At 29.5% G+C, this 20168-nt stretch overlaps 1 protein-coding gene across 1 annotated transcript; it reads left to right on the forward strand.

The window, feature by feature from the left end:
- Positions 1 to 6786: 6786 nt before the first annotated feature.
- LOC100244674 (putative disease resistance RPP13-like protein 1) lies at positions 6787 to 12209 on the forward strand. Its single transcript, XM_059741312.1, has 2 exons — positions 6787 to 8342; positions 11840 to 12209. Exons 1-2 carry the CDS (start codon positions 6942 to 6944, stop codon positions 11900 to 11902), a joined length of 1464 nt encoding a protein of 487 aa, XP_059597295.1. The 5' UTR covers positions 6787 to 6941; the 3' UTR covers positions 11903 to 12209.
- The last annotated feature ends 7959 nt before the right edge of the window (positions 12210 to 20168 follow it).

The following is a 20168-nucleotide window of genomic DNA, read 5'->3' on the forward strand; positions in this document are numbered from 1 at the left end:
TGCTTGGTATGATTGCCCAATCCACGCTAAGGTAAAGGTGTTGACTGCCTTATTAGTAATCCGCCCTGATGGCAATCATCATCGTAAGAAAGACATGAATGCACAATCAGCATTGTGATGATGGTGTCATCTACTCTATAAAAACCCCTCTAAAAGCATGAAAAAAAGTATGCGCGTACATAGTCATTCAAAATAGTTGGATTCATCCTTGTTAATTCCTAACTTAAGCTTCAGAGGGGCATGCTTGGACCACCTGTCCGAACATCCTTTCATTGTAGGGAAGAGGTTTGTCTGAATCCAATGAAGTTAGACAGATCTGTATCTAATTAACACAACACCAACAAATATTATTCATTTATTTTTAAAAAAAAAAAAAAAAACAGGTGGATGGTTAGAGAATTTAGGTGGTAGCAATTAAAACTTCTTGTTTCTTGTTTCTCTCTTTATCTTTTGTTTGTTGTGGTAATGTTAATAATATATGTCAGCAACTAGGGCCCACCATCAGAGATTTTTTTTTAAAATATTTTAATTAAATTTTAGACTAAGAAATTATATACACAACCCTTGGAAAAATAATTGCTCATATGATAAAGTTTTTATTTTAATTTATTTAATTATAAAAAATTTAAATTTTTATAAAAATATTTTTCCCACTAAACAAAGTTGATGAATTCTGTATTAAAATGAGTCTGATCAGATTACAAGTCAATTTTCATTGAGTATTCAAGGTGCCAATTTCAAACTATTTCTTCAACTCGTTTTTCCTTCATCTTTTATTTTGTGGGTGGGCGGTTTGGAAACGAAGTCAGCACCTGGGGTCTACCATCTTCTCCAATCCAATAACTCATTCAAGCATTGGAATCCAAAGTTGCTTAATTTTGACCAAACCAGATTTGAACCAGCTTCACTACCAACAAGTTATTGGATTTTCTCAATACAAATCAATCTTTTCCAGATGGGTGGTTTGATTGTGGATCAACTTTCTACCAACTCTCTTGACCCCTTTAATCTTAACCAATGCTTTTTTGATGGAGAGAAAAACCGGCATCTCTATTCTAGGTAGAGGAAGGACTAGTTTTAAATATACCTATTATCTTACTTTCCATCAAAGTGGACAATTAGTTATCAAAATTTTCTCATAAAAATTTATTAAATCATAATTGATATTTAAAACTTAAATGGCATGTCAGTCCTTTCATAAAAAAATTAATGTTAACACCCAACAAGTCCTTTTTTTTTTTATTACACATATAACACTTTACCAAAGATACTATTAAACAATTTTAAAAAAAATAAAAAATCTCACACTAAGGGTCTATTTGGCCATTACATTTAAAACGGTTTTCTATTTTTAAAAGTTTTAAAATTCATATCATTGTTAGGTCATTATTCTATTGAACGGTTTTTAAAAACAAAGTGAAATAGAATTCTTTTTAGAGAATAAATAAAAATTGTTTTTATTAGTTTTTAAAAATAAAAGGAAAATACAAAGAAATAAAAAATAAAAAAATAAAGTCATAAAAAGAAAATAAGGTAAAATACAAAATATTTTTTCTTTCATTCAATCTTCAAATATGATTTGTTTTTAATTTTTATTTCATTTTTCTTAAATTCTTTTAAATTTTCATCAGGCAAATAGATTTTAAATTAAATAATATTTTATACATAAAATTCATTAATTTTTAAAAATAATTTGAAACTTGAAAACTTATATAATTGCTACTAGAAAATCATGGAACTCAAAATCCATCTAATCAATACTAGAACTTCACAAACTAAACTTCATTTTGAATGACTTTGTTAGTATATTCTTCACATATAATCATATTTTTGTTCTAGTTTTTACCAGACAAATAAACTTTAAATTAAACAAGATTTAATGCATTAGATTCATTAATGAGTCTCATATTTTTTAAAAATATTTAAAACTCCAATAGTGATCTAATTAATACAAAAAATTTATGAATTAAATTGATCTAAAATAACTCCATTCTCTTTTACATAGAATTGTATTTTTTCGATTTTTTTCATTAGACAAATATACTTCAAATCTTGTTTAATACATCAGATTTATTAAAAAAAAAATGTAGTATTTTTAAAAATAATTTAAAACTCAAATATTAATTCAATTAACATAAGAAAGTTATGGATACAAATTATTCAAATTGACTATTGTTTCTTTTCTACATAGAATCATATTTTCCAATTTCTTTTCTTGATCAATAGAATACTCTAAATCAAACAAGTTAATGTGTCACATTTATTAGCAAGTCTAGTAAGTTTTAAAAATAATTCAAGACTCAAATAGTACTCCAATTAATATAAAAAATTTATGGACAAAAATTGGTCTAAAATAAATATATTGTTTTTTTTTTTTGCACATAATTATTATTTTTTTATAATTTTTCTTACTAGAGAAATGAACTTCAAATCAAACAAGACCTTGCATTGAATTTATCAATGAGTTTAATAATTTTTAAAAATAATTTGAAATTCAAAATATATATCTAATGACTATAAAATAATAATAGACCAAAACTAATGCATTATGAGTCATAACTTAACTATTTTCCTATAAAAATGACTATATTTTTAGAATTTTTCGCTAAGTAAATGAATTCTAAATTAAGTGAGACATAACTAGTACTTTAAATTATTTAATAAATCTTCTAATTTTTAAGAATAATTTGGAATTCAAAAAAGTAATCTAATTAATTACATACAAAATCAAAAGTATGCATACTTTGTCTATAATAAATATGCTTTTATGAAGATATTAAGATTTATATTTTTATAGCATGTATTAGCATAGCATATTTTTTGTATGAACAGTGAAGGGTAGCCTTAAGGGGCACTGAAGACGGTTTTGAAATTGATAAGCTTTGATCTAATTAAGGTGATCAAATTGTGAAGGCTAGCTCTCTGTCCCTGGAAGACAGCAACAAAGACATATACTTAGGCTAATCTACTTCATGGAACATTTTAATTACCTTTCATTGGCTTGGACTAGTTCATCTCTTGCAGCCAATGCCTATCTCCTTATATTTGCCAAAATCAGCTTCTCTCGTCTAGCCGGCATTGTTAAAGATAAGCAACTTGGACTAATTCATCTCTTGCAGTTGCAGCCAATGCTTTTCTCCACTTGCATGCACATTAAATTAGAGACGACTTAATTCCCAGGTCTGTTGAAGATAAGCAACTTGCCTTCCCTTAACAATTATTATAGGCCGACCTACCTTCATCCACCACCCCCACTTTCCATTTATTTGCCTTTACTTTCATATTCTTACCCCATAAGATTAAGATTAAGAGCATGTGGCCTGGTAAACAATGGTGACGTACAGGGTCTACCATGAAAATTTGGAATTCAAAGTTCCTTTTTGCTGCATCCAGAAGGAAAGGGAGGGAGAATTATGCTTTAGGAGTCTATTTGTTGATAATGGGTTAAAAGTCCTTAATAACTTGTATAATTGATAAGAAGGATGTAAAATATGGAGAGACCAAAATACCCATTAAAGTAATCATCTTGGTTAACATTTTATATTGTAGGAAAAATTTGTGGTCTGCTGTACCAAAATTAGATTTTTGACCATTGGATTTACATATTTAATCATGACCATTGATTTGAATTGGAAAACATTTGCTACCGGTTTCTTATTGGAGGATCCAATTTTAGAGGATACAAATTTAGTAATAATTAAGTAATTGCATTTTAGATTATTAAAATATATAACTTATAATAAATAAAAATAATGTATTATCTAATTTTATCTTCCTTTTTATTTTTATATCAATATTATTTAAAATATATAATAATAAGGGAGAATTGTGTTTTGAGGTAAGTTGAGACTGATAATTAACCAAGATCCTCACATCACCCGTATATGAACTCAAAACCTAATGATGGAATAGAAATTGAGGAGAAGGATGTCGTTACTTTCCAAAAATCCTCAAAATACCCTTGACTGTCAAATTAAAAAAATTAACGTGCTACTCTCACCTCTCTCTCATTCTCTCTCTCTCTTTCTCTCTCTTTATTTAGCTCCCCTATTTTTTAAAAAATTTAGAACTTTTTTATTTCATATTTAACCAATTTATAAAATAAAGATTCTTGTTGTTAAATAATTTTATTGCAAAATTTATCTTTTAAACAAATATTTTAAATAAAAAAAGTCTACTTCAATTTATTTATGAGAATTACATTAAATCAAAATGCATTTTTAATTGATGGATATTGAAATTCATTTTTCTTAAATTTTATTTTTTAAATATAATAAATTTAGAATTCAAAATAAAACCAACTTCCTTAATTCATAAGAAATAATTTTTTATTAAATGGTTGATAAAAGATTAAAAACTATTATTATATATTTTTATAACCATTGGTTTCGATCATCCTTTGCCTTGGAAAATTAGTTATTTGTACAAAAAGATAAAATAATAACTTATTTTATTAGAAAGAAATTTTATAATTCATTTTTATAACGGTAAAAAAGATTTTCTTAATTATTTCTGAATCCAACCAACGAACTCTTTTGAGATTCTCTAGATTTTAAGAATTTTGATACATTCAACTATTAGAAAAAGAATTTCAAAATTTTTATAAAAATATATTTTTTAAATTTAGGTAAATAAATTATAAATTAAGAAAGATATAATCAATAATTTAAATTCTTTAATGATTTAAAAAGATATTAATAATAGTTTTGAATTCAAAAAATTGATATAATTAATTTTTATTAAATCAAAATATTTTAGAATATTATATTAGTAATTCGTTACTAAATGCATATTGCAAATGAAAAACTTTACTTATTTACATGTTAAAAAAGTTGAACTTTATTCATTATTCATTCTAAATAAAATATTATTAAAAATTATTATTATTTATTTTTGAGCAAGACAATTAAGAAGATGTTAATATTCTTATATTTCTAACATAGACTAAAATAATAATTTTTTTTATAAACAATATAATTTATGATTTTATTATAATTTATTTGTAATTATAAAACTATTTTCATTTTAAAATTTGAATTAAATTAAATTTAATCTATATTATATAAATTGAAATTGCAATGTTTTTACAAAACCAAAACAAAAAACATATTTTTAAAAATAACTTATTCAAACAAGTTTTTCATTTTTCATTTTTAAAAACTTGTCAAGCATAGTTGTTTTATAAAACATTAGGGGTTTGATTGACAACTATTTTTAAGAATAGTATTCTGTTTTCCAAAACAAACCAAAAAAATCAAAAATATATATTTTGACTACCAAAAAACTATTTTTTGTTTTTAGAGAATGTCTTTTAGCTGTTTTCACTTGTTTTATAAAATATGTCGCATGATTAAAAATAAATCACTAAATATAAAAATGATTTTTAAAACACATTTAAAACATGTCAAGTTCCTAAAAAGACTTTTGTTCTACAAAATCTTATAGAACATTTTGCAAAAACTGTTCTTAAAAATTATTTTTCATAACTATTTTAAAAAATTACTAAATATGATCTAAAAAACAATGTTTTTTTTCTTTATCTTCAAAATAATTTTTAGAAACCAATTTAAGACAACATGGTAAAACAAATATATGTTTCCCAAACAAAAAAGTTGATGAAGTAATTGATAAATGGGAAATTTGAAAATCTTTCAAGCAATTTTTCTTTTTCCATAGGATCAAAGTAAAAACTCTTCCCTTATCAGAACTTGGATCACACAAGTTGATGGAAAATGAACCTTGAACTTTATAAAAAAATAATTATTTAAACTTGAGAAAGAAATTAAAAGACCTTTATAAAATAATTACACCATATACAATATACATTTTTCTAGTTGTCTGTCAAATAAAATTAACATTCTTAATTTATTTTTATTTTTTGAAATATTTATGAATTTTCCTTTTGTTTTTTTTTCTTTGATAAAATTTAAACTATGTTCCTAGGAGAGAAAAAAATTGTTAAAGTTACATAAAATATAAGTTGAGACACTTGTAAAACACTTTCATCGGATTAAAATATCATCTTCTTTGACCTCCAAAACGTACCTGTCTCAAGCCTTAATCCAATTCTTCTTTTTTTTTTCTTTTTTTTTTTAAATGGGACAAACCAATGAGGGTGAATGATAGGTTGCTCACCCAATGCCCGACGACTCCTGCATCAATAGGCGTCGTAACAATCACCATTGCCAGCCTAGTCCTGGCAATGGTGACAAGGGTTTGGAGAAGTGGATGGATGGGTAGAAAAGGAAGGTATTATGGGTATTAGACTTATAAATTTTATTTATTTATTTAAAAAAAAAAAACAGGTGGATGATTACAGAATTTGTGTGGTCGCAATTAAAACTAGGACCCACCATCATTTCATTCTCCATACCTTGGAGAAGGGTGCTGCCCTTAATCTTTCAATTAAATTTTAGACTGAGAAATTATATACAGAATCTTGGAAAATAATTGCTCATATGAAAAAAAAATTATTTTAACTAATTAGTTTAATAATAAAAAAAATATTTAAAGTTTTATAAAATTATTTTTCCTACTAAACAAAGTTGATGAATGTATAGAAATGAGTCTGATGTTTATAATCAATTTTCATAGATTATTCAAGGGGCCAATTGCCAACTAATTCTTCTAAATGTAAGTAAATTATATGTTTATTTTCTACCCGTTTTTTCTCCTTCTATTACTTTGTGGGTGGGTGGGTGGTCACTGGTTTGTAAACAAAGTCAGCACCTGGGCTCAACCATCTTCTCTAATAATTCATTCTAGCGTTGGAATCCAGACTTGCTTTTGGCCAAACCAGAACTGAGCCAGCTTCGCTACCAAGAAATTATTGCATTTTCTCAATACAAACCAATCTTTTCCACTTTGGTGGTTTGATTTTGGATCGCTTACCTTCATTTTTCCTTGATTCATCACTCACTTTTCTCTACAAACCAACAGACATGGCTGGGGCTTTAGTTGGGGGAGCTTTCCTCTCCGCTTCTCTTCAAGTTCTATTTGACAGGTTGGCTTCTCGCGAGGTTGTGAGCTTCATCCGGGGGAAGAAGCTCAGTGATGCGCTCCTGAAGAAGTTGGAAAGGAAGTTGCTGGTCGTCCATGCAGTGCTCAACGATGCTGAGGTCAAACAATTTACAGATCCATATGTGAAGAAGTGGCTGGTCTTGCTTAAAGAGGCTGTGTATGATGCGGAGGACATATTGGATGAGATCGCCACAGAGGCTTTGAGACATAAGATGGAAGCTGCGGAGTCCCAAACCAGCACAAGTCAGGTGGGTAACATCATGGACATGTCTACCTGGGTTCATGCCCCATTTGACAGTCAGAGCATAGAAAAGAGGGTGGAGGAGATCATTGATAGACTTGAAGATATGGCACGAGACAGAGCCGTCCTTGGGTTGAAAGAAGGTGTTGGCGAGAAACTGTCACAAAGGTGGCCTTCTACTTCTTTGGTGGATGAATCTCTTGTCTATGGCAGGGATGATGAAAAACAGAAGATGATTGAACAGGTGTTGTCTGATAATGCAAGGAGGGATGAGATAGGTGTGATTTCCATAGTGGGCATGGGCGGCCTTGGCAAGACCACACTTGCTCAGCTTCTATATAATGACCCAAGGGTGATGGAACACTTCGATTTGAAGGCATGGGTTTGTGTTTCCGAAGAATTTGATCCTATTAGAGTTACAAAAACAATTCTGGAGGAGATTACTTCATCCACTTTCGAGACAAATAACCTAAATCAGCTTCAAGTTAAACTGAAAGAGAGAATTAATACGAAGAAATTTCTACTTGTCTTGGATGATGTTTGGAACGAGGACTCTAGTAACTGGGCTATGCTACAAACTCCACTCAAAGGCGGGGCAAAGGGAAGCAAGATTGTTGTAACGACCCGCAGCACCAATGTTGCAGCTGTTATGCGCGCTGTTTATTCTCATTGTCTTGGTGAACTATCCTCTGAAGATTCCTGGTCTCTGTTTAGAAAACTCGCATTTGAAAATGGAGACTCGAGTGCGTATCCACAACTAGAAGCAATTGGTAAGAAGATTGTGGACAAGTGCCAAGGTTTGCCACTAGCTGTAAAAGCAGTGGGGGGCCTTTTACATTCTGAGGTTGAAGCGAGGAAATGGGATGATATACTAAACAGCCAAATATGGGATTTGTCCACTGATACAGTTCTTCCTGCATTGAGATTGAGTTACAATTATCTGCCTTCACATCTAAAGCAATGTTTTGCTTATTGCTCAATTTTTCCCAAGGACTACGAATTGGAGAAAGAGAAGCTAATTTTGTTATGGATGGCTGAAGGTCTTTTACAAGAATCAAAAGGCAAGAGAAGAATGGAAGAGGTAGGTGACTTGTACTTTCACGAGCTTTTATCGAAGTCGTTTTTTCAAAATTCAGTTTGGAAAAAGAAGACACACTTTGTAATGCATGACCTAATTCATGACTTGGCTCAACTGGTGTCTGGAGAATTTTCTGTTAGTTTGGAGGATGGTCGGGTATGCCAAATCTCAGAAAAGACTCGTCATTTATCATATTTTCCGAGAGAATATAATAGCTTTGATAGATATGGAACACTTTCTGAATTTAAGTGTTTGCGAACATTTTTACCATTGAGGGTTTACATGTTTGGCTACTTAAGTAATAGAGTTTTACACAATCTATTATCGGAAATTAGGTGCTTGCGGGTGTTGTGTTTGCGTGGCTATGGTATTGTTAATTTGCCCCATTCAATTGGCAAGTTACAACATTTGCGCTACTTGGATCTCTCTTATGCTTTGATTGAAAAATTACCTACATCAATATGTACTTTGTACAATTTACAAACATTGATATTGTCAATGTGTTCGAATCTATATGAATTGCCTTCAAGAATCGAAAATTTGATTAATTTGTGTTATCTTGACATTCATCGTACCCCACTAAGAGAGATGCCAAGTCATATTGGCCATTTAAAATGTTTGCAAAACTTGAGTGATTTCATTGTGGGGCAAAAGAGCAGGTCGGGGATTGGAGAATTGAAGGAACTTTCAGATATAAAGGGAACACTTAGAATTTCAAAGTTGCAGAATGTGAAATGTGGCAGGGATGCAAGAGAAGCCAATTTGAAGGACAAGATGTACATGGAGGAGTTAGTGTTGGATTGGGATTGGAGAGCAGATGATATTATACAAGATGGAGACATAATTGATAATCTTCGGCCACATACAAACCTAAAGAGACTCTCTATTAATCGTTTTGGTGGTTCGAGATTTCCAACATGGGTAGCAAATCCTTTTTTCTCTAATCTCCAGACCCTAGAGCTTTGGAAATGTAAAAATTGCTTATCATTGCCACCACTTGGGCAGCTACCCTCTCTTGAACACTTACGGATCTCAGGAATGAATGGAATAGAGAGGGTGGGTAGTGAGTTTTATCATTATGGGAATGCTTCTTCCTCCATCGTAGTTAAGCCTTCCTTCCCATCCTTACAAACTCTAATATTTGAGTGCATGCATAATTGGGAGAAATGGTTGTATTGTGGATGCAGACGTGGAGAATTCCCTCGTCTCCAGGAGCTTTATATAATCAACTGTCCAAAACTCACTGGGAAATTACCAAAACAGCTTCGATCCTTGAAGAAACTTGAAATTGTTGGATGTCCGCAGCTGCTTGTGCCTTCACTCAGAGTCCCTGCAATCAGTGAATTGACGATGGTCGATTGTGGTAAATTACAGTTGAAAAGGCCAGCTAGTGGCTTCACTGCTCTTCAATTCTCACGCGTTAAAATTTCAAACATCTCTCAGTGGAAGCAACTACCAGTGGGAGTGCATAGGCTCTCAATTACAGAATGTGATTCTGTGAAGACTCTAATAGAAGAGGAACCGCTCCAGAGCAAAACTTGTCTTCTCAAATATTTGGAAATCACATATTGTTGTTTGTCTAGATCCTTGCGCAGAGTTGGTTTACCCACTAATGCATTGGAATCACTAAAAATCTCTCACTGTTCCAAGCTAGAGTTTCTCCTATCTGTGTTGTTGAGATGCCACCACCCTTTCCTAAAAAATATACACATCAGAGATAACACCTGTGATTCTCTTTCATTATCCTTCTCCTTAAGCATCTTCCCAAGATTGCGTTGTTTTGAAATCAGTAAGCTTCAGGGGCTTGAATTCCTCTATATCTCCATTTCAGAGGGGGATCCCACATCTCTTAATTATTTGAATATCTATGAGTGCCCTGATCTTGTATATATTGAATTGCCGGCTCTCGACTCAGCAAGGTATGAGATCTCCAGATGCTTGAAGCTCAAGTTATTGAAGCACACCCTCTTAACTTTGCGGTGTTTGAGGTTATTTCATTGTCCAGAATTGTTGTTTCAGAGGGACGGCTTGCCCTCCAACCTACGTGAACTTGAAATTTCATCCTGCGACCAACTCACATCTCAGGTGGACTGGGGTTTGCAAAGACTGGCCTCTCTTACAACATTCAATATCAGGGGTGGATGCCAAGAGATTCATTCTCTTCCCTGGGAGTGCCTACTGCCCTCCACAATTACCACTCTCAGAATTGAACGACTTCCAAACCTCAAGTCTCTGGACAGTAAGGGGCTTCAACAACTTACCTCTCTCTCAAACTTACACATTGGCGACTGCCCTGAGTTCCAATCCTTTGGAGAAGAGGGGCTTCAACATCTCACCTCCCTCATAACATTATCCATTAGCAATTGTTCTGAGCTCCAATCCTTTGGAGAAGAGGGGCTTCAACATCTCACCTCCCTCGAAACATTATCCATTTGCTGCTGCCCTGAGCTCAAATCTTTAACAGAAGCAGGTCTTCAACACCATAGCTCACTTGAAAAATTGCACATCTCCGGCTGCCCGAAGCTCCAATACCTGACGAAAGAGAGACTGCCAAACTCCCTCTCTTCTCTGGTTGTTTACAAATGCTCTTTGCTGGAAGGTCTCTGCCAATTTGGGAAAGGCCAAGATTGGCAGTATGTAGCTCACATTCCACACATAATCATCAACGATGTGTTATACTGATGAAGATGGAAATATATCAATGTCAATCAGGTACTTGTTCCATACTCATTTGTTTCAAAAATTAAGTTTATGCTTCAAAATTTCTTATCATCTCTATTGTGCTTCCTTGCTTTCTGTAAGGTTTGGTTGATTTGGCTATGGTCATAAAGGCATGGTGCCAAGCAGCTCTCAGGGTATTCTAAGTGACTTGCTCTTCTTGAGCCTCAATCATGATTTATGGTTAGTGAAATATTTTAATTCTCTTTGATCCTTTGTCATGATCTATTATGGATTTGTACTTGTAGAGACTTCATTTTCGACTTCCCGATGGTCCAATAGTGGAGACCTCACAAGTTTTTCTTAATCATGACTGCATCATTTTGTAGGTTCTCGTTTGGCTAATACTTTCCAATAGTTAAAGCATTTGTGCAGTGATGTATATCATGCTTTATGTCAATTTACAATAAAATTGTTATAAGGGATCTTCCAGATGGAAGGTGGAGTGAGGAAGATGTCATTGTTTTAGTGCCCCGGTTCATTGTTCTTATTGAACGCAGAGTACCTTAACGGTACTGCCTACTCAAATTTTACTGAGATTGCTCTATTTTGGTTGGGCAGTCTGCACCTACTGGAGACAGTATTCACTATGGTTCTACTTGCAAGTAGGGAGAGATCACCTGAATGATAGTTGATACCACACCACCAATTGGTCACTGTCAAAAGGCAAGGATATGGGAATGCATCTTCTTTGTTATGTACTTAGCCGGACTTATTTTTTTTTTTTTCTTTTCTTTTTGCCTAATTTTGATCTCATACAGTTCTTGTTTGGTGTTTCTTAGGTCTTGGCTATGATCAGAAATTTCCATGTACACTATGTACCACACCCCACTTTTCTGGACTAGGAGGTCCATTCAGACTCTCATTGTTCATCTCAGTAGAGTCAGATGTTTGTTTGAAAAGAAAAATACCAAAGTTCAGGTGAAGGCCTATACATTTGAGATTCCCATGAAGAATGTCGTAATTCGATTTATTCGATTTTGAGGGCTTTTGTAATTCTGTTTGCCATTATGGTGTTGGTACCATTTGAAGAGGGTGGTAGACCATAACTCCCTCATTCAAGCTTCCAAACTTTGTATAGGAAAGATGATGTTGTGTTGACCTTACTCACTTCTTCACTTCTTCATGAAATGAAAATTGACTTCTCTTCTATATATGCTCACAGTCTGCTCAAGTTTTTACTTGCATTAAAGATCCTAGCGCTACTCGGTCACCTTATTGATCCCAACATCAACCATTAGGCCATTTTCAATAGGCAAGGAGATAGGAATATAGCACCTTCTGTTGTTTAGGTCAAAATATAATGTCTGCAGTATGCTTGATCATGTTTATAAATTGACATGATAGCCCAAAAGAGTATTTGATATATCTTTTATGATGTAGCCTAGTATATTTGTACCTATCTAAGTAGTTCGATGTATATATTAAATATTCAAAGGATTTAGAACGTATGAAGCAAATAATTGAAAAAATTAAGTTATAAGGATAATTATTGGAAAGTGTCTCAAATTCTTTTCCGAGTCAATTTATAAGTCATTGATGTTTTTGCATTAGGACATATTCATGGAATAGACTTTCTTATTATTATAAAGGTTGAAATATCCTATTGTTAGATTTTCTTTTAAGCTATATTTATTTCTCTAAAAATTTGAAGGAAAATGTTTAGGAAAGAAAATAGAGATGAAAAGTAGAAAAAAAGAAAAAGTGCAGAAAATTAAAAATATGATTTAAAGTCAATAAATTATTTTTATATATTTTTTCAAATTCATTTAACTTATTTTTTTTATTATATAAAGATTAAATAATTAAGAAATGTATAAATTTCAAAGTAAATTTAATTATGTTTTATTTTCTTTCATATTTTCTATGGTGAAATTAAAATGAGAAAATCATTTTTCTCAACATGACCTAATAGTTCTTCATGGTTGAACTTACATAAGAGATAATTTTTAATAAAAAACTTTATCACTTTCAACTAAGTATTTGAATACCAAAACTTCTTATAGAAATGGTTAAAATTATGCATTAACCAACCTACAATAGTCATCTAAGAGAGGTGAATATAGTGTTAATCTCTTTTCACACACTATACAAAAATGAATACAAGAGATAATTTAAGCAATAATATAAAATAAATAGAAAAGGGACAAAAAGAATTTAAACTTAAGATTTTTATAGTGGTTCGGTGTAATCCTACTTATATCCGACTTATATCCACTCTCCTCAATTTTTAATCACGATAAATGTTCCATTAATCTAAGACTTTTTAAAGCTCAAGTCTTTAAACTCTTTATACTTGGATTATGGTTCTAAGATACCTTGTTATAACAAAACTTTTAAAGACAAATTCTCCAAACTTTTTCTTTTAAATTATGATTCCAAAGTACCCTTTCAAGCGATACCTTGCTCTTAAGCTGTCTAAGTGATTCCACACTAGTTAATCCTCATAAGATCTGCAATTGAAAGAAGATTAATCCTTGTGTACTATTTTGACTCGAATAAATACAAAGGAAACTAGGATTGAAGTGCATCATAATGGATAAGTAAGATTATGAATCAAGGTGCACTCCAAAACACTCGGACGATTGATGGATGATAATCAATATTAGGTTCTTGGAGAGTCAACATTATGCTTTTAAGAAGATATTAATATCTATATTTTTATAGTATGTATTAACATAGCATATTTTTTGTATAAAAAAACATATAGTTTATGATTTTATTGTAATACTAGCATTCATATTTTACTAAAAAAATGATTTATTTTTTAATTTATTTGTGATTCTAAATACTGTTTATAAAAAATTCAAGTGTCAACAAATTTTTACTATTTCAAGTTTTAAAATGTTTAAAAGTGATATTTAGATACATAATATAAATCTATATTTTCCGTACAAGAGGTTCTAGCTTTTATATAGAATTTATTACTTATTTCTATTTTTAAAAGCAAAAAAAATTCTTAAAGAATATTTTTAACTTAAGCACTATTAATAAAAGTGGTACGAACCAAAATACTTTAATTTGAATTACTCTCAACTTCTTAATTTATGTAAATTATAAGGGGAAAAACCAAAGTACTAAATGGATACATACTATACTTCAAATCTAAGAAGTTAACAATATAATGTGTTGAAAAAGTACATGTGCGTGTTGGAGTGCTTATGCAAAAAATTGTAATTCTCATGTTAAAAAAAAAGGATTCAAACTTTATGCACTTTATATTGTGTGTCCATGAGGCCCAAGCCCCTGTATCCAAATGAAAATTTCGGTTTTTATTTTTTTTATTTTTTAACTTCTAAAGCTACTTTGAGAAAAAAAAAAATTAAAAGATGGTAGTTACAAAACTATTGACAAATCGTTGACACTTTTTGTCACATCGAAAGTGTCTTTTCAAAAGACATTTTCTATAATTTTCATATGAATGACACACGACAAAAAAAATTAATTTACATTGAAGATGTCTCTTCAAGAGACACTTTTCATAATTTTATAAAATTAAATTTATATTTAAGAGACACCTTTTTACAATTTTTTAATCAGTCATATATATTAAAAAAATTGAATATATATTAAAAGTGTATTTTAAAGAGACATCTTCCACAATTTCATAAAATCGAATTCATACTAAAAATGTCTCTTCAAGAAACACTTTTTCACAATTTTTTTTTTTGTTTATCAATCATAAATATTAAAAAAAAAAATTGAATTTTTACTCCCATAATTCCACAAAATCTAATTTATATTAAAGGTGTTTCTTCTAAAATTTCATATTAGTCACACAGTGAAGAAAACGAATTTATACTAAATGACTTTTTAGGTGACACATTCCACAATTTGACAAAACTGAATTTATAATTAAGATGTCTTTTGAAAAGACATCTTCCATGATTTTCATACCGGCCAATCACACAATAAAGAAAATTGGATTTATACTAAAGGTGTTTCTTCAAGAGATTAAAATTTGAAATTTTTGGATCTGCAAAGAAAATTTTAGGAATGGGGATCCAAAGGGACCAAAGAAAAGGAACTTGGTTTCTATGCCAACAAAGTTATAATCAAAAGGTTTCGGAGAGGTTAATTAATGTCAAATAAGTTATAATCAAAAGGTTTTGGAGAGGTTAATTAAGGTGATCAAATTGTGAAGGCTAGTTCGCTGTCCCTAGTAGACAGCAGCAAAGACATATACTTAGGCTAATCTACTTCATGGAACATTTTAATTACTCCACTTCTTTTTCATGACCTTTCATTGACTTAGACTAGTTCATCTCTTGCAGCCAATGCCTATCTCCTTATAGTTGTCAAAATCAACTTGTACTAGTTCATCTCTTGCAGCCAATGCTTTTCTCCACTTGCATGCACATTAAATTAGAGACGACTTAATTCCCAGGTCTGCTGAAGATAAGCAACTTGCCTTCCCTCAATTATTAGGCCGACCTACCTTCATCCACCACCCCCACTTTCCATTTATATGCCCTTACTTTCACATTCTTACCCCATAAGATTAAGATTAAGAGCATGTGGCCTGGTAAACAATGGTGACGTACAGGGTCTACCATGAAAATTTGGAATTCAAAGTTCCTTTTTGGCTGCATCCAGAAGGAAAGGGAGGGAGAATTATGCTTTAGGAGTCTATTTGTTGATAATGGGTTAAAAGTCCTTAATTACTTGTATAATTGATAAGAATGATGTAAAATATGGAGAGACCAAAATACCCATTAAAGTAGTCATCTTGGTTAACATATAAAACGGAAAGTGATTGTAGGAAAAATTTGTTGTCTGTTGTACCAAAATTAGATTTTTGACCATTGGATTTACATATTTAATCATGACTATTGATTTGAATTGGAAAACACTTGCTACCGGTTTCTTATTGGAGGATCTAATTTTAAAGGATACAAATTTAGTAATAATTAAGTAATGGCATTTTATATTATTAAAATATATAATTTATAATAAATAAAAATAATGTATTATCTAATTTTATCTTCCTTTTTATTTTTATATCAATATTATTTAAAAATATATAATAATAAGGGAGAATTGTGTTTTGAGGTGAGTTGAGACTGATAATTAACCAAGATCCTCATATCACCCATATATGAACTCAAAACCTAATGATGGAATAGAAATTGAGGAGAAGGATGTTACTTTCCAAAAATCCTCAAAATACCCTTGATTGTCAAATTAAAAAATTAACGTGCTACTCTCACCTCTCTCTCATTCTCTCTCACTCTCTTTCTCTCTCTTTATTTAGCTCCCCTATTTTTTTAAAAATTTTAAAACTTTTTTATTTCATATTTAACCAATTTATAAAATAAAGATTCTTGTTGTTAAATAATTTTATTGCAAAATTGATCTTTTAAAATTAAATTTAAATAATTTTATAGTGAAATTTATCCTTTTAAATTAAAATTTTTATCCTTATTTATTTCATGTAGTAAACAAATATTTTAAATAAAAAAATCTACTTCAATTTATTTATGAGAATTACATTAAATCAAAATGCATTTTTAATTGATGGATATTGAAATTGATTTTTCTTAAATTTTATTTATTTAATATAATAAATTTAGAATTCAAAATAAAACCAACTTCCTTAATTCATAAGAAATAATTTTTTATTAAATGGTTGATAAAAAATTAAAAGCTATTATTATATATTTTTATAACCATTGGTTTCGATCATCCTTTGCCTTGGAAAATTAGTTATTTGTTAAAAAAGATTTTTTTAATTATTTATGAATCTAACCAACGACTCTTTTGAGATTCTCTAGATTTTAAGAATTTTGATACATTCAACTATTAGAAAAAGAATTTCAAAATTTTTATAAAAATATATTTTTTAAATTTAGGTAAATAAATTATAAATTAAGAAAGATATAATTAATAATTTAAATTATTTAATGATTTAAAAAGATATTAATAATAGTTTTGAATTCAAAAAATTGATATAATTAATTTTTATTAAATCAAAATATTTTAGAATATTATATTAGTAATTCATTACTAAATGCATATAGCAAATGAAAAATTTTACTTATTTACATGTTAAAAAAGTTGAACTTTATTCATTATTCATTCTAAATAAAATATTATTAAAAATTATTATTATTTATTTTTAAGCAAGACAATTAAGAAGATGTTAATATTCTTATATTTCTAACATAGACTAAAATAATAATTTTTTTTATAAAAAATATAATTTATGATTTTATTATAATTTATTTATAATTATAAAACTATTTTCATTTTAAGATTTGAATTAAATTAAATTAAATGTATATTATATAAATTGAATTTGCAATGTTTTTACAAAACCAAAACAAAAAATATATTTTTAAAAATAACTTATTCAAACAAGTTTTTCATTTTTCATTTCAAAAACTTGTCAAGCATAGTTATTTTATAAAACATTAGGGGTTTGATTGATAACTATTTTTAAGAATAGTATTCTATTTTCCAAAACAAAACAAAAAAATCAAATATATATATTTTGACTATCAAAAAACAATTTTTTGTTTTTAGAGAATGTCTTTTAGTAAAAAATAAAAAAAAATATATTTTGACTATCAAAAAACTATTTTTTGTTTTTAGAGAATGTCTTTTAGTCGTTTTCACTTGTTTTATAAAATATGTCGCATGATTAAAAATAAAGCACTAAATATAAAAATGATTTTTAAAACACATTTAAAACGTGTCAAGTTCCTAAAATGACTTTTGTTCTACAAAACATTATAGAACAATTTGCAAAAACTGTTTTTAAAAATTATTTTTCAGAACTATTTTAAAAAATTACTAAATATGATCTTAAAAACAATGTTTTTTTCTTTATCTTCAAAATAATTTTTAGAAACCAATTTAAGACAAAATGGTAAAACAAATATATGTTTCCCAAAAAAAAAAGTTGATGAAGTAATTGATAAATGGGAAATTTGAAAATCTTTCAAGCAATTTTTCTTTTTCCATAGGATCAAAGTAGAAACTCTTCCCTTATCAGAACTTGGATCACACAAGTTGATGGAAAACGAACCTTGAACTTTATAAAAAAATAATTATTTAAACTTGAGAAATAAATTCAAAGACCTTTATAAAATAATTACACCATATACAATATACATTTTTCTAGTTGTATGCCAAATAGATTAAACATTCTTAATTTCTTTTTATTTTTTGAAATATTTATGAATTTTCCTTTTGTATTTTTTTTTTCTTTGATAAAATTTAAACTATGTTTCTAGGAGAGAAAAAAAAAAAGTTAAAGTTACATAAAATATAATTTGAGACACTTGTAAAACACTTTCATCGGATTAAAGGGTCTTGCTACGGTACCGAAAAGCACTTTTCAGTACCATACCCACTTTTTTGGGCTAATAGGATCTCTATACATGGCATGCTAAATTAAAAAAAAAATAAACAAAACCACTTCTTCAAGTCACCCAACCGGTTGCCATGGGAAATAATCCTATGCAACACACATTGTTACATTTATTACATTAACCAATTATAAATTTGTTTAATGTAATTATTTTGTTTAGGAAATTTTTTTTATGAAACAGAAAAATAAAGAAAATTTTGAAAAAATAAATTGCAGTTTATTTATTTTTGTACTATAAAGTGATTAAACCCCACATAAAAATTAAATTTAAAATAAAAAAAAATTATAAAGAATTTGGTGATATAATTTATAAATTAAGGAAAAGTAAATTTAATATATTTTAACATCAAATAATTTGTTGACAAAAATTTGACGAATATTTGAAGTGTGAAAAGAAATATAATTGGTTTATGAAGTTAAAAAAATGGGAAAACTAAAACTAAATTTTATAAAATATATATTAAATTAAAATTAAATTAGTTGTGTACTAATTATTAATTGAGAATATATGATTAAATTATTTCTTAGCTTTTCAAAAAAAATTGGTTGAAATATTGAAAATACGAAAAATGTATAATTACTAACAATATGGAAATCCAAACCCCTCACATATTTTTTCGGTAAATTTCCATTTTGAATTTTCCGATCCATTTCACACCCTCAAAATGTACTGAATTTTTGAGTATTTTTGGATTTAGATTTTTCCGGAAATCATTTGACCACCTCCTAAGTGTAATGAACTTATTTAAACAATATCCAAGTCATATTAAGTTCGAAAAAAGTTTAAAAACTTAAAACAAGTGGAAAATCGGGAGGCTACGAAGCACATGAGAATTCCTCACATTCTTCGTACCCTTGTGAATTTTTTAGTATTTTTGGATTTGGATTTTTTCAGATATCATTTGATCACCTCCCAAGTGTAACAAACTAATTTAAACAACATCCAAGCCATATGATGTCCCAAAAAATTTTAAAAAGTCCAAAGAAGTGGAGAATTGGGAGGATACGAAGAATGTGACGAATCCTCACATTCTTCGTACCCTTGTGAATTTTTTTGTATTTTTGGATTTGGATTTTTCCGGAAATCATTTCACCACCTTCCAAGTGTAATGAACCTATTTAAACAATATCCAAGCCATATGATGTCCCAAAAAATTTTAAAAACTCCAAAGAAGTGGAGATTTGGGAGGGTACGAAGAATGTGAGCATTCCTCACATTCTTCGTACCCTTGTGAATTTTCTAGTATTTTTGGATTTGGATTCTTCCGGATATCATTTGACCACCTTCTAAGTGTAACGAACCTATTTAAACAACATTCAAGCCGTATGATGTCCCAAAAAATTTTAAAAACTCCAAAGAAGTAGAGAATTGGAAGGGTACGAAGAATGTGAGGATTCTTCACATTCTTTGTACCCTTTTGAAATTTTTAGTATTTTTGAATTTGGACTTTTCCGGATATCATTTGACCACCTTCTATGTGTAACGAACCTATTTAAACAACATCCAAACCATATGATGTCCCAAAAAATTTTCACAACTCCAAAGAAGTGGAAAATTGGGAGGGTACGAAGAATGTGAGGATTCCTCGCATTCTTCGTACTCTTGTGAATTTTTTAGTACTATTGGATTTCGATTTTTCCGAAAATCATTTCACCACCTCCTAAGTATAATGAACCTATTTAAACAACATCCAAGCCATATGATGCCCCAAAAAATTTTAAAAACTCCAAAGAAG

This window comes from Vitis vinifera, chromosome 12 (genome assembly GCF_030704535.1).
Source record: "Vitis vinifera cultivar Pinot Noir 40024 chromosome 12, ASM3070453v1".
In the NCBI taxonomy this organism is placed as follows: domain Eukaryota; kingdom Viridiplantae; phylum Streptophyta; class Magnoliopsida; order Vitales; family Vitaceae; genus Vitis; species Vitis vinifera.

What these genes read in the sequence shown, in the direction of transcription:
- LOC100244674 (XM_059741312.1), top strand. Translation starts at nt 6,942, where the DNA reads ATGGCTGGGGCTTTAGTTGGGGGAGCTTTCCTCTCCGCTTCTCTTCAA. An exon ending in GCAAGAGAAGAATGGAAGAG is followed by an intron (nt 8,343 to 11,839) that starts GTAGGTGACTTG and finishes GGTGTTTCTTAG; the next exon opens with GTCTTGGCTATGATCAGAAA.